Here is a 14,916-nt window from a genome sequence, read left to right as displayed (position 1 = left end):
TGTTAATGTGAAACACATGATAATTTACTATTGAAGATGGATTCATCTCAAAAATTAACAGTCTATAGAGTATGCCAAGATTTTTTTAACTCAATTGACATTTCTTGAAATTTCCAACGAGGTCATAAGTTCAAATGAATCAAATTCCCTCTTCTCGAGCAGTTTTTATATGCTGTACCCGGCATATACCCGGCATATATGCCGGGTACAGCATACAACACCTCCTTCTCGAGCCAAGAATTATCAAAACAAAAAAGGGCCCATCAGGCAGGCTGTGCTATAACCTATGAGGCTATTATACAGTTAGGGCCAACATATTGGATTTTGGGTATTTGGGTCTCTCACATATTCACAATAACCAAAAGTCCAAAATCATCCAAAAACCCAAATATCAATAACGATAGATCCGTTTCTCTCTCTCTCCCCCCACAGTAACGCATAAACCCTAACCTCTCTCTCTTCTCACTCTCTCTTCCTCTTCTCTCAGCCTCAAACACTCTGCTAACCCAAAAATGGCGAACTTCGATCACGACGATGCACCACCCAACTCGGCGGCTCCACCACCACCAGCCTCCTCCGATGCACTCGGGTACGACCCGAATTTCGTACCCGACTCCGTCAAATCCTTCGTGGTTCACCTGTACCGTCACATCCGAGAGAAAAACGTGTACGAGATCCACCAGATGTACGAGACCTCGTTCCAGACACTCTCCGAGCGACTCTTCAAGGACACGCCGTGGCCCTCGGTGGACGCCGTCGCTCACTACGTCGACAACGACCACGTGTTCTGCCTCCTCTACCGGGAGATGTGGTTCCGGCACCTGTACGCGAGACTTTCACCTACGCTGAAGCAGAGGATCGATTCTTGGGACAATTACTGTAGCTTGTTTCAGGTTGTGCTTCACGGTGTTGTGAACATGCAGCTGCCGAATCAGTGGCTTTGGGATATGGTGGATGAGTTTGTGTACCAGTTTCAGAGCTTCTGTCAGTATAGAGCTAAGATGAAGAACAAGACTGAACAGGAGATTGCGCTTCTCACTCAATTCGATCAGGTCATTTCATCTTCTTCTTCTTCTTCTTCTTCTTCTTCTTTTGTTTCTATATTGCTTTATGAGAATGGATTACTCGGTTGGCGAATTTGATTGCATAAATTGAATTGATATAGTTTCAAATTGCGTTGTAGTTAATTGTTTGGAACAACTGTGGTGAGTTTTAAGATATTAAAATTTTGGCATCAATAAGTCTAATGTTGCAAAAAAATTTCACAACTGTCGATGTTAAAAGTTGTTATTGGTAGTTAAAAAAGTAATGTTAGTTTGGGCTGATAAGAACCAGTTAGAACTTGTCAACTCAGCTGATGTGAAAATTGTTGTGTATATAGCATTACTCTTTTTGAACTTATTTTTTTTATAAGTAAAAAAAATTATTAGGAAAAAGAAAGGGAAAGACACAAAATGGATGTGTATTAGTCTAGAAAGCATGGACACGGGTACAGTTAGACACAGCAACACATGCAATCTCTGAAAAATTATAACATGAAACGGCTGGTACAACACAAGTATGGCACCCTAAATGAAGTGTTCATTCTTCCTAGGTATTAGGCGCCCCCCCCCCCCTCCCCCCCCCCCCCCCCCCCCCTTTTTTTTTTTGATAGGTAAGAAAACTTGTATTAAGAGAAGACTACTTCATTAGAAAAATGAAGTAGCCAGAAAAATATGTACAAACAGCAAAGAAGAAAAAGAGAGAAAAAAAACCATGTACTGGACCCTTTTCAAAGAATACAACTCAAAAGGAAAGAGATGGTCAATAAAATCAACAAAAGAAATGGTGGGGGTGCTTTCTAGAGCATGTATCCAATCAAACAATGTCTGCAAAATATGCTATTTCCACATGACACACAAGGGCAATGCTTGCCATACCTTGCCAACATCCCAACAGTTCAATCGCCCATCTGGGCTTCACTCGCACAAAGCAAATTAAACCTTATAGTTTTCAATAGTGACAAAGTTTTTAAAAGTAACAAATTAAACCCTAGGTTTCAAAATTTACAAATTAAACCTCCACCCATTTAAGTCGAACGACATTATGTTTAGGATTTAAAATATGGTAAGGGTTTAATTTGTTACATTTGAAACTATAGGGGATTACCAGTGTGCTATAGCTCAACTGGTACTTCCTCTTCTGATCTCTTCCCATAATCCATGGATTGAAATTTGGATCTTGGTGTTTTTAATGCAGGCTTGGAATGTGTATGGTGTGCTCAACTTCTTGCAAGCACTTGTGGAGAAGTCCATGATTGTTCAGATTCTTGAGCAGGAGAAAGAGGGTTTGGAACAATTTACTTCGACAGATGGATATGATTACAATGGAGGGAGTAATGTCTTAAAGGTATTGGGCTATTTCAGCATGGTGGGATTGCTGAGGGTTCATTGCCTTTTAGGTGATTATCACACTGGTTTAAAGTGTTTACAGCCTATTGACATTAGTCAACAAGGCGTTTATACAAGTGTGATAGGAAGCCACATTACCACCATATATCATTACGGGTTTGCCAATTTAATGTTGCGGAGGTATGTTTACCCATTTTGCTGTTTTATCTTTTCATTTATAGCTATTTTAACACCTTTTGAATGTTTGCTGTTATTGCTTTTCTAAAGATGCAGTGTTATCTACTATCTTGAGCGATTTCTGTATCCATTCTCTTAGCTTTGTTATTTTACTCCCATTTTTTATTGATTATTTAGTAATTAAAGTAAACTTTTGGATTCCGACTAGTGTCTTCTAATATATAAGTTGTGGATGGTTGTCGTTACTTCCCCAATTCAAAAGTATTGGTCCTAACAATGATTTAGAATTTTGCCTTCTCAGCAGAGTTTAGAGGTGCAAGCATGAAGCAAAATTCAAAAAAAAAAAAAAAAAAAACCTTATGGAAAGTATGATTATTTATGATTGTGAAATCAAAATTCAGATGTTGGAAACTCTAATAGTAGACATTGAATTTTTTTTTAGGGAGTCTGTATTGGTAGAAGAAACCTAGGAAGCACCAAGATTAACAGGGGAGTGGGACATGGATAAGACATGAGACAAATATGGTGATACTTTAGTTCTTAGATTGTTTTGTTGACAATACATTAACACCAAGATTGACAAAACTGTATGAAATTCTGAGAGTAAAGGAGTCTCTTTAAGTTTGGGTAGACAACAAAACTACTTTCATTTAAATTGTTCTGTTTGTTATAAAACTACTATAAAACTACAATTCCCTGCTTTTTGATATCAATGTCTACTGTTATGTATCTTTCAGGTATGTGGAGGCAATTCGTGAATTCAATAAGATTCTTTTGTACATTTACAAGACCAAGCAATATCATCAGAAGTCTCCACAGTATGAGCAAATACTAAAGAAGAATGAGCAGATGTATGCCTTGCTGGCTATTTGCCTTTCACTTTGTCCCCAAGTGAAGCTTGTTGAGGAAACTGTGAACTCTCAGTTACGGGAGAAGTATGGTGAAAAGATGATCAGAATGCAAAGATATGATGATGAGGCATTTGCTATTTATGATGAGCTCTTCTCATACGCATGCCCTAAGTTCATTACCCCCTCGGCTCCAAGTTTTGAGGAGCCTCTTGTAAATTACAACCAGGTATTTACCTGCCCTTTGATTTTGGAGCCTATATGCTTGGAAAGGATTTGGACTTAAGTGCGCATCTTCTTTAGGCTTTTTTCCCTACCAGATGTCTTTGGCAGAATGCTTTTTGAGATTAGAAGCAAAGATATTCTTTTCTCATTGGCTAAATGAACCACTTTGTTTTAGATAGTGTAACTTTAAAGCCAAAAAGGGGATATTGGGGGAAAGAAAAATAGCCAGTCTAGAGATTTCTCATGAAAACTAATTTTATATGGTTTAAGTATTATATACATCATTTTTTTTTTTTTTGGATAAGTATTCTATTCATCATTAACAGTATTCAGTAATTTGCAAACTAATATTAGGTGCTAGATTCGTTGGGACTAAGGCTTGGTTGTTGTTGATTCTTCAGAAACATCAACTGGTTGGTCCTTAAATATATGTGAAATGACTTGTTTAGAAATATTATCATGTGAGCATTAATAATTCCCCATGAGTGTAACTTTAGACATTCTGAACAAGGTACGGGCTCCTCCAATTATGTTCTTGGGGCTTCCATGGTTTCACCATCACTTTGTGGAAGCGTACTGTCTGCCCTCTTCAATTTTTTTTTTTTTTTAATGTTAATATCTCACTAATTTTTTGGAGATGGTTATGATCCTCAATTTTTCCATACTTTGGTTGGGTTATTTAACTTACTCTATATGTTTGGTCGCATGTTTGCTCTCTCTCTTATTTTACCGACTGCATTTATTTATTGCAGGATGCCTATAGGCTTCAGTTGAAACTATTCCTTTATGAGGTGAAGCAACAACAGTTATTATCAGGCGTCAGGACCTTCTTGAAAGTATATTCAACCATCTCTCTTGGGAAGCTTGCAAACTATATGGAAGTTGATGAACCCACGTTGAGGTATTTCATGAGAAACACGGTTTTGGCTTTATGCCTATTACTTTGTGTGATAACATGTGAAAATGGTATCTTGAGCATTTTCCTGCTTTGCCTTACAGGACTATCTTGATGACATACAAGCATAAGACACATGCTGTTGATGGTGATGGAAAAATTATATCCAATGCTGATTTGGATTTCTACATTGACGATGTATGCCAGTTTGTCTTCTTCAGTTATTTTATTTCCTTTTTTTGTTTTTGGTCCTTGGGAAACTTGTATGGGTTAGAAATAGTTCAACTGCAAAATAGAGTATATCATATGGTTGAATTTAAAGACAATTTTGAGCTCTTGTTGATGGAGTTTTTGCAAAATAAATATGAAATTTCATAGCCTAACTTAATGCAATATGGTCAGCTGAAGTCATGCCCTTATCCCTTACTTTGTGTCGACGCATGCATTTTCAACTCTTATATGGATTACAAGTAGTACTAACATGTTTGTTGAATAATAAAATGGTACTTCAAGTCTCTGGAAACTATTGGTGACTGTGACCTTGCCTTCTCTTGCTCAGTGGCCCTGCCTATTTAATGTTCTTTTGTTATATCTCTCATGTATATTGATGTTCAGTAAAATAAGACTTGGATTACTTCAGTCTATGTAGCTAAGATATAAGTAATAAATAAGCTAAACATACATGAAGTTTTAAAGCCAAACATGACTAGGTTGTTGAACAATTGAAATGTTTAGAAGAGGATCATTTAAGAGTGCTGGTAGTCATCTTTTTATATTGCTGCAGGACATGATTCATGTTGTCGAATCTAGACCAGCTAAGAGATATGGGGACTACTTCTTGAGACAGATTGTCAAGGTATGCATGTTCTGTTGCTGTGAAGCTATTTTCTGTCACTCCAATGTCTAGAAATTTTATTATTATAATTATTATTATTTGTTTAAAGTGATCTTCCATGTTTTCTTTGGTAACAGCTTGAAGGGGTGATCAATGATGTGGACAGGATAAAGCTGGAATGAGTTGCCCATCACCTTCTAGTCTTGGCCCCTGTGGTCATGCCTTTGTTCTTTTCGATTCTTATACTAGACAACGTTTTTTTTTTTTTTTCCTTTACTTATTTATCATTTCCATGCCTTTTTGAATTAGTGATTGTGGTTAGCTATTTAATATGTGATTCAAGTTGCGGTGCATTTCTTAAACCTCGTTATAATTTCTTGTTAAGAACAAGGGTAGCAATTTTGTTTTGCAGGCATGCTAATTAGCTTATATCCAAATAGTGCTTTTATTATGTTTTTATAATGGTAGGTTAAATTCTTTAGAGCATCCGTAGCAGATGTTCTATAAAAAATATCATTTTGACATACCAAAAGTCTACTTTATTATTTTATCACATCATTTTACATCTCATTTATCAAATGTTTTATTATTCAATTTTATACATTAAAATAATATTTACTACACATTAAAATAATACATTATCTCCTCTCTATCATCACCATCAACAACACCGGCACATCCACCACTGCCACAATAACAGCCACCAACAATAGCAACACCGACCAGCCACTACCGACACAACCCCACATCCACCAAAGCCACCTTTAAAAAAAAAAAAAAAGAAGAAAAAAAAAAGAAGAAGATTGGCACAACTACAAATCTCAAACCTATCATCCAACAGAATCACACTCTTCCATCTCAACCTAGCAAACCCATATCCATCCTAGCCACCACCACTAAAAAAAAAAATAATAATTAAAAAAAAAAACTAGGAAATGCAGAAAAACCCACGGAGACCCACAAAGATTCACCACAAAACCCAGAAAACAACAGCATCCACAAAACCCAAAATCGGACCAAATCTCAACCACGATCTTAGCCACCACCGGAGATTCTAGAGAAGTAATCAAATTGAATCTCAGCCACAATCCACCAAATTAGACCAACAACATCCATCAAATCGGAGTAAATCTCAGCCATGATCCATAATCCACCACACCACGATCCATCGGTGAGAAGAAGGAGAGAGAACCGGTGAAAAGAGAGGAAAAATAAAATAAAATAAAAAGAGAGAGAGAGAGAGAGAGAGAAACTTGGGTGAGATGGTGAGAGGGAGAGGAAGAAGCTTGGGTGAGATAGTGTGACAGAGGAAAAGTGAGGGAGGAGAGAGAAGAGACTTGGGAAGGAGACAAACACGGAAGAGAGAGAAAAAAATTAATAAAAAATAATAGTATTGTGCTACAGATCTCAAAAAATGAGAGCACACTGTAGCAATATTGCAAATTTTTTAGCACATGCAATTTTTGATGGAGCAAGTTTTTAAGTTATAAATGCTAAAAAAAAAAAAGCATCTTTTAGCATATGCGATCCTCAAAGGGAATGCTCTTAGGGGCTCCTAAGAGCATCTATAGCAGCTCTCTTAAATGTGCCAAATGCTAAATATTTGGCACATTTGACACATCAAACACAAAAATGAAGCTTTATTAGATGTGTTAAATATATCAAACTTTTGCAATATTGAACAGTACCGTTGCAATTTTGACAATGTATGGATGAGAATGACATTTGCGTTTATTATTTTTTTATTTGACTTTTCTCTCTCCTCTCACTACTTTAATTGATTTTTTCTCTCTCTCCCAATCAGTGCTCTTTCCTCTGCAGATCAGATTCCCAACTCCTCCCTCAACCTCAAACGTCTCTCTCTCTTTGTACCTCAAATCAAACCCAAAAATCTTCTATCTTTTCTCTTTATCGATCAGCAGAGTTGTGGACTGGGTTGTGATTGGTTGAGACAGTAGATGAGTCAGTTGGGTTGGGATTTTTGGCAAGTTGTTGGTTGAGTTTTGGGTTTGGGTGGTGGAGTTGGTTGAGTCGTGGTTGGCTAATTTGAGCAGTAGTTGGTTGATTTTGAGATGGTGCTGTGGATTTGAGATTTGGGATGGTGCCAGATAGGTGGGTATGGGTGGTTGGTGTTTTTTTCTGGTGGTAGTGGATGGGGTGGGTATAGGTTTGCTGTGTTGAGAATGTCAAGTTTGCTGGGTTGAGAGTGATAGAGAGGAAGAGAGAGAAAGAAATATAATTGAAGAATAAAGAAATAATAAAAAAAATATTTAAATAAAGTGGTAAAAATTATAGAATCTTTGATGTTAGGTGTATTATAAAATGAGTTATTAAAAGTTAAAATTTTGGGTTTTGAGGTGGTATATGCTAAAAATTTTACTTCCCTCGATGGGAATGCTCTAAAGTGTCCAAAAAAATCTCTTCCGTGGGGTCTAATTACTAGTAGATTGCAAATGCTTTTGTTTTCTGGATTGCATTCAACAACGACAATAATTGGCCATCCTGGCGTCATGAAAAGGAATAATTGCAGTTTGGTTGCAGGTTCTTTCCTAAAGACACTTGCATGGGCCTTACTGAAATTTAATATCATTGCTGTAGCTATGCTTAGTTAGGCGACTTAATCAGCAGTAATTGATGATGCTGATATTGAACGATTGTTTCCATGATCTATTGATTATTAATCAAAGTTTTAGTTTAAGTTAGATCTGTTTGAATATTTAATTTTCAACCATTTTGGAATTTGGTGTACATGAGGAAATGTAATCTAATAGACTTATAAAAAGTTGGAGAAAGATAACGATTTGTCAAATGTTTCTTATGGTATTTGTGGGAATGGATGCAATTGATGTATAATGTAAACTAGGAGACTATCCTCCCCACTAATTAATGATAAGATTTGTATTAATTTGGATAATATATAAAACTATAATCGAATTAGTTTTGATATTATTTTTTTTATTGAAATTTGTGTGGTTATATGTAGGGGTGACAATTTGTATTCAAGTGTCAGCTAATAAGTATTCGGTTGATTCTACATGTTTATTAAACGGGTCAAAATTCATCAATTTTAATACAACTTATTTATTAAACGGTCAATCATGTCAACTCATTTATCATATTTTATCAAAATGAAGAAAAAAAATACAAATTTTAGAATTAACCAAATTGATCTAAATTATGAAAGATAAAATATATATATATATATATATAATTAAGAACTAATAAATAAATGCATCACAAATAATCATTTAAAATTAGAAAATATCTCAATATCACTATATATTAAAGAAAATAAACCATAACAACTAATAATTTTATATATCTAGGGTTTGAAGAATATATTGGTAAAATATCATTTAATTAAACGGGTTAAACGGGTTTCATGGATTGGACACTAACTAGACCCATTTATTAAACGGGTTAGTCGCATCGACTCGAATATGACACGAACCCGCTAAGTCTCAACCCATAACACGCTAATTTCGTATCGAGTCGTATCGTGTTTGTGAGTCGTGTCAAATTTTGCTACCCTTAGTTATATGCCACGTAATGTTATATAATTATTTTTTGAGAGGATAATGTTATATAAGTTATACTAAAGTAAATCGAATTTTTTTATTAAACAAAAAGAAAAAGAAAAAATACTTTTATTTATGAATATTATTCTTCAATGCCTAATCCTCCAGCAGATAATTATGGTATTATTTGTTGTTATTGAGTTCTAATTCAAATGACCACCTCTACTCACAGACCCAGCGCCCTCGGCCCTCACCCAAGAATAAATCAAAGTCTATTAATAAATTCAAGTAATCAGCAATCAACGTTGCTTACGAAGAAAGCACCAATTATTACTTACAAGTATTACCAAGCAAAAGAATAAAATAAATTTGAACACGATGTTTTGCTTGATTTTAATTTAACACTACACCGACACACCCCACCCCCCCCCCCCCCCCCCCACATCACCAAAAAAAAGGGTTCTCCCAAGACGTTGGAGAGGCTATTATTTTTCCTTTTTGTCTAAACCACACAAAATTTAAAGATTCTGCGATTGAGAGACAAGGACATGCACGATAGCAATGAACTTAAACGACCCACCTTAAATTATTGCACATTGCACAAGCTGTTGCTATCATTAAGTTTCACATGGCTGGTTGGCATCGGCATTAACATTAAACAAAAGTAGGCTAATGTAGCAAATTTACGTCTTTCCATTTTTTATTTCATGAATCAATCAAAACTTAGAAATATATAAGAGTACAAGAACTGCATGCCTTGGACTATAAAAGCCAAAATTAAAAATCATAATCATAATCATCTTAATCGAACGCGTCTAGATTTTGGTAACTCAGATTGTTTGGTCTATTTTTTTAATGAAAACAACAGTGTTATCCAAAAAGTTAAGCTAGCATAAATGAAAACACATGGAGCTAATATTGCCTCATTAGCTATGTTTTGAATGTCACTTAAAAAAAAAAAAAGGGGCTATGTTTTGAATGGTAGGTGGGCATATGTATATGTAGTCACTCCCCAGTTCCTACTCCCCCGTCTCTGTCTCTAACACAAACACCTGTGGCAGATGGTAAAAAAACACGCACCTATCTCAACCAAACACCTACGCAAACTGTAGCAAATTTTTTGCTCAAAAGAGACGTTAAGAGTTAGTTAAGCTAGCTGCAGACTCATTTGAAATGGGAGGAAACTGAGCGTTAAAGACTGGCGAAGAACATGGCGAGTTGTAGAAGGTGTTGCTTGCATAGCTCAATCAGAGCAGTGAATCTGATAGTGAATATTTGTGGGGTTGGAATGATCATATACTCACTTTGGTTGCTCAAGAAGTGGCAAGATGGGGTTGCGTACCTGCCTTCTGTTTCTTTTCTACCTAGACCCTGGTAAATTTTCCTTCTCTACCTTAAAAACACAGTTTCTCTGCAAAACTTAAAGCCTGAATTGGTTCAAAGTTCTTTTTCTTTATAAAAAGTAAAGTAAATAGAGCAGAAAAATTTTATTTGTTCAAAAGAACGCAACCAATTCAACCACAATTACGGTTCCAATTTAATTTGTAAAGAGTGCTCCTCAATGACATTCAACTTTTATGATAACTTAATCATAAGCATTGGAATTTTCCTTCACAAATATATGTCTGGCTCTTATTTCCTTTCATATTGTTCTTGCAAATTTGCATATCTTTGTAATTTTTACTGCATATCTAAGAAAAAAAATATTTTTTTTTCCTTTATCAGGTTTATATACACATGTTTAGGCGTGGGAATTGCTGTCTGCCTGAGCACTCTCTCTGGTTGTATGGTTGCTAATTGTATTAGCAATTATACACTTTGCATAGTATCCTCTTTAATTTTCTTGTAACTTGAAGCATGGCACTCTTTTAGGCAATTTAGTCTTCTTTTTTCTTTTTTTGATGGCCTGGCTTTTTAGTCTTTAGGCTTCATTTCTTACTATAAAAATAATTTCCTTAAGGACTTTTGTCTTGGGAGGAGAGCTTGAGGTTAAAACCTGGGAATAATTTCATGATAAGGTATTCGTTTGGATCTGGATGAAAAGCCAGCGTTTGCATCTGGCGTTTCCTTCTTTTTTATTTTCTTTTTTTGCACGCTTATTATACTATTCAAGAGACATTATGCACTGTTCATATACTATATATGAACTGTTTACAGGATCCATACCACTTTATTCAGAAAAAATATTAAAAATTGGTCTCACAATATTATTTACACATTTAAAAATTATTTTGCTACAGTGTTTTCAGCAAAATAAGCGGTATCCAAACAGATCCAAGCCTCATTTTCCATAATTCTATTGCAAAATTTTCTTCAAATTTTTTGTGCATCTTATGATTTATTCAGGCATCCTTGACTAGTTTTCAGTACGTTGTCTCCATCTGCTCGCTTCTTTTCCTAGAAGTTGCTGTGCTTGTCACCATTTTCTTCAAGATGGACTGGGCAGAAGTATGCTTTCTTATAATTATTGTCTTAAACTTCTGATGCAGCTATACGTTCTCATGTTATACTTGTCCACATTCCTTCTCTTGAGACAGGAACTTGCCAAGTACATCGACGAGAAACATACCGAGTTCAAGACTTTTGTGTTCTTCCATATAAAGATGTGCCGCTCGATTCTAATCATGATTTTGGTACCACAGGTATTTGAATCTTCATCTAAGATTATGAACTTAAAATAATATTATCACACCTTCAGCATTGCAGAAACGTATTGTCTTCTATGATTGTGATTGTATAACATCAACAAAATTGGCTATATCAATATAGCTAGAAAACAATGATAACAATTTATCTGATTTCTAAGAAAATCCAACGTAGAAAGATTGACATTGCAGCATACAGTATAATTTAAAATTTTCTGATTACTTTGCACCCACATAAAGTGAATTTTTTGCTTGAAAATAATTTGAATGCTATAAAATGGACCCTTTTTTGTACATCTTGGTTTTTTGGTACTGCCTGCGGATTTAGTTTTGTTAATTTTGTTTAGTCTTGACAAGAAAAACTTCATTGTCCTACATAAATTTATTTTTTGGGGTATTTTAATAGAAGGATTTCTTTATATAATAATTAGGGGTATGGTTTTGGTTTCCATTATTATCTTGGATTACTTTCTAGGCAAGATTTTAATAGCAGAAATAATTTCTTATTGTTTTCTGGCATCTTGGTACTTGCAACTTACAATGTAGTTTTTGGGAAATTAGTCAATTACTCTGAAAAGAATCAGTGTTTTAGCCACAAATTGGTTGTTCTATCTTGAAAATAAAACTGACACTTGTAGTACCTATTTTGCAGCTGTGTGTTATTGTGCTAGCCATTATTCTTTGGGCTATAGGCACTGAGCCAAGGACTCAAGGTGGCTATTTGAATATATCTGATTTTAATCATTCCTTTCTTGTAACACCTAACTCGCCTTCTGTACTCAGTGTCTCAGTACAAGTATGTCCAAAATGTGAAGTTTTCTACAGAACAAATCCACACCAAAGTTTTTTATCATATGTTAAAGGCCTTCTTAGAATGCAATTTCAAGGAAGGATCATTGATAGTTATTAGATTGTCATTGTCATTGTAATTGTAAATACCTTATTTCTTCTGGTGGGTACATTATGTGTGGAAGTACACAGGTACCTCTCTGCTTCTTTTGTGCAATTCAATGAGGAATTTGGGAGTTGCATACAATTTTTAGCATGACTTTCTAATTCTATAATATGACACCTAATGTTTTGAGAGAACACCTAATGTATACTGTATACTTTAAACATTGTGTTGTATTAGAAGTCATGCGGGGGAGTCAGCACTCAGCATACTAAGTTTGAAAATGTACATACCTATTTGAATTTAAACCCTTTCTCTCTCTCTCTAAAAATTTGGCTTGGTTTAGTATAACTTTTTTTCCGTTTTAAAAAATTAATTAAATGAGATTAAGGTGTTGGGGGAAGTTTTTGGCTATTTTTTAATTTATACTCCATTTGGTTCGACATAAAATATTTTTAGATGAATCGTTTTTTGTGTTTGATTGTAACTTTAAACATGAGCCATAAAACATATTATATTGTTCGATTCTTATGAAAAATAATCAATTTATCATAATCTCAAATAATTATATCAACAAACTTTCATTTAAGAAAACCTACCCCATATGGGATTTTTTTCCCTGCTATTGGGAGTCACAAATGAGAAAACAAACCCCAAATTCAGAACATACAAATAAAATTAACTGGAAAATTGAATAGTTTGAGAAAAAAAATGTTTTGTTTGAAAAAAAGTTAATAGTCAATCAACAGTTGATCTATGGATAGAGAAAGGGGTAGAGAGATTAGAGAAAGAAAAGTTATTATTTTAGATTTTTTTTGTGATGTAAATTTATTTGTAATAATATGTTGAATATGTAATGATGTAAAAGTGTGTTTCACTCTAATAGTCTACTAGGCTTGTTTTTCATTTTACTCAATTATCATAAAATAGGGAAAGTATTTTCTAAAACATGTGTATTTCCAAAAACAAACAGAGGGTTGGATACAAAACTTCGGAGGAAATAGGTAACTATTTTTTTTTCTATAACTATCTAGTTAGTTGGTCCGGTTCGGAAACTATATTGATTAGTAGCACCTCGAGTCTCAGAAAGTCGAGTTGTGCGCTCATACCTTGAGTCTTTGAGGCTCGATTTTTATAGTTTGACCTGGCCTAGTTCCACGTGGCATCCCACATGGAACTCGAGTTTTTGAGACTCGAGGTCTAAGCTCATATATAAACCACAGCCACCCAGAAAGAAATTAGAGCATGAAGAAAAAAAAAATTAGAGCATGAAGAAAAAAAAAAACCCCGAAGAAGAAGAAAGAAGCCGAAAGCCAGAAGAAAAAAAAAAAAGAAAAAGAAAAACCCAAAACAAGCTCCAGGCCGGCGCGACCGGGGCCGCAGTGCAGCCAGGGTCGGCGCGACCTAGGGCTCGCGCGGCCCGGGTCGCAGCGGTCGCGCGGCCTGCGCGACCCAGGGCTCGCGCGGCCTGCGCGACCCTGGCCGCACTGCGGCGTCAGTCGCGCCGACCTGGGGCTTGCCGGCCTGGAGCTTGTTTTTTTTTTTTTTTTTTTTTTTTTTTTTTTTTTTTTTTTTTTTTTTTTTTTTTTTTTTCTGATGAACACATATATGGTATTTCAGCATCTTTTCTAGATTCTTTCTCTCTCTCTGTGATCTGATTTTTTTTTTTTTTGGTATTTTGGTTTGTAGATGAGAGACTTGGATACTTGAAATATTTTCAAATTTTTTTGATTTGGAAATCGAGTTTCTGAGACTCGAGGTCCACGTAGACGCCACATAGACCTCGAGTCTCAGAAACTCGAGTTCCATGTGGGATGCCATGTGGAACTAGGCCAGGTCAAACTCGACTTTCTAAGACTCGAGGTGCTACTAATCAATATAGTTTCCGAACCGGACCAACTAACTAGATAGTTATAGAAAAAAAATAGTTACCTATTTCCTCCCAAAACTTCGTAATCTTTTTAGAAGTTGAAATATGACATGATGTTGTAAGATATAATATTTTATATAAAAAATCGTATGATTAATTGGTTTATTGGCCTATTTGTAGGGTTGTAAACAAGCTAACTGAGCCAAGTAGTTAAAAGTTCAAATTATTCATTTAATTATATTTCAAATATGAACTGAATTCGAGTTTATCACCAAACATAATTATATATATATATAGTAAACACTAGGTCTAAATTAGTTTACCCATTTACAAATAAGTTAGTACATAATAATTAAATTATAGTTGAAATTATATTTGAGTGAATTAAATATATGAATAAAATTACACTCAACAACCTTTCATTATTCATAATTATATATGATTTTATTACAAAATTGACTATTTATATTATCAATAAGTAATAAATAATAATTTAATATCTTAAGTCCAAACTTATACAATTCAATCCTCAACCTATATAAGTATATTTATAATTTATTAGCTCAATTAGCATTTCTTAGTGATCTAACATAAACATCTAGGATGCAAATCTCACTTCCT

At 34.8% G+C, this 14,916-nt stretch overlaps 2 protein-coding genes across 3 annotated transcripts; both read left to right on the top strand.

Moving 5' to 3' along the window:
* Positions 1-400: 400 nt before the first annotated feature.
* On the top strand, positions 401-5,821 carry LOC112015326 (uncharacterized). The gene is made up of 7 exons (XM_024047712.2): positions 401-1,052; positions 2,239-2,570; positions 3,305-3,644; positions 4,393-4,541; positions 4,640-4,733; positions 5,320-5,391; positions 5,508-5,821. The coding sequence occupies exons 1-7, from the start codon at positions 513-515 to the stop codon at positions 5,550-5,552; spliced, it is 1,572 nt and encodes a 523-aa protein (XP_023903480.2). The 5' UTR covers positions 401-512; the 3' UTR covers positions 5,553-5,821.
* Positions 5,822-9,900: 4,079 nt separating this feature from the next.
* LOC112015327 (tetraspanin-19) lies at positions 9,901-12,569 on the top strand. 2 transcript variants are annotated; one of them, XM_024047713.2, is made up of 5 exons: positions 9,909-10,262; positions 10,614-10,713; positions 11,256-11,336; positions 11,426-11,530; positions 12,186-12,569. In XM_024047713.2, the coding sequence occupies exons 1-5, from the start codon at positions 10,099-10,101 to the stop codon at positions 12,441-12,443; spliced, it is 708 nt and encodes a 235-aa protein (XP_023903481.1). In that variant the 5' UTR covers positions 9,909-10,098; the 3' UTR covers positions 12,444-12,569. The 2 variants fall into 2 exon arrangements, with proteins under 2 accessions (XP_023903482.1, XP_023903481.1); XM_024047714.2 differs by lacking the exon at positions 10,614-10,713 and having other exon boundaries at positions 9,901-10,262; positions 11,249-11,336.
* The last annotated feature ends 2,347 nt before the right edge of the window (positions 12,570-14,916 follow it).

The sequence above is a fragment of the Quercus suber genome, unplaced genomic scaffold, assembly GCF_002906115.3.
Source record: "Quercus suber isolate HL8 unplaced genomic scaffold, Cork oak 2.0 scaffold_606, whole genome shotgun sequence".
Taxonomy (NCBI): Eukaryota; Viridiplantae; Streptophyta; class Magnoliopsida; order Fagales; family Fagaceae; genus Quercus; species Quercus suber.
This window is presented reverse-complemented; position numbering and strand designations above follow the sequence as displayed.

Excerpts from the sequence above, each read along its gene's own strand:
- LOC112015326 (XM_024047712.2), top strand. The coding sequence starts at position 513 with ATGGCGAACTTCGATCACGACGATGCACCACCCAACTCGGCGGCTCCA. Across the intron at positions 2,571-3,304 it reads GCCAATTTAATGTTGCGGAG|GTATGTGGAGGCAATTCGTG; the intron begins GTATGTTTACCC and ends TGTATCTTTCAG. Across the intron at positions 4,542-4,639 it reads GTTGATGAACCCACGTTGAG|GACTATCTTGATGACATACA; the intron begins GTATTTCATGAG and ends TTTGCCTTACAG.
- LOC112015327 (XM_024047713.2), top strand. The coding sequence starts at position 10,099 with ATGGCGAGTTGTAGAAGGTGTTGCTTGCATAGCTCAATCAGAGCAGTG. Across the intron at positions 10,263-10,613 it reads TCTTTTCTACCTAGACCCTG|GTTTATATACACATGTTTAG; the intron begins GTAAATTTTCCT and ends TTCCTTTATCAG. Across the intron at positions 11,531-12,185 it reads TCATGATTTTGGTACCACAG|CTGTGTGTTATTGTGCTAGC; the intron begins GTATTTGAATCT and ends CCTATTTTGCAG.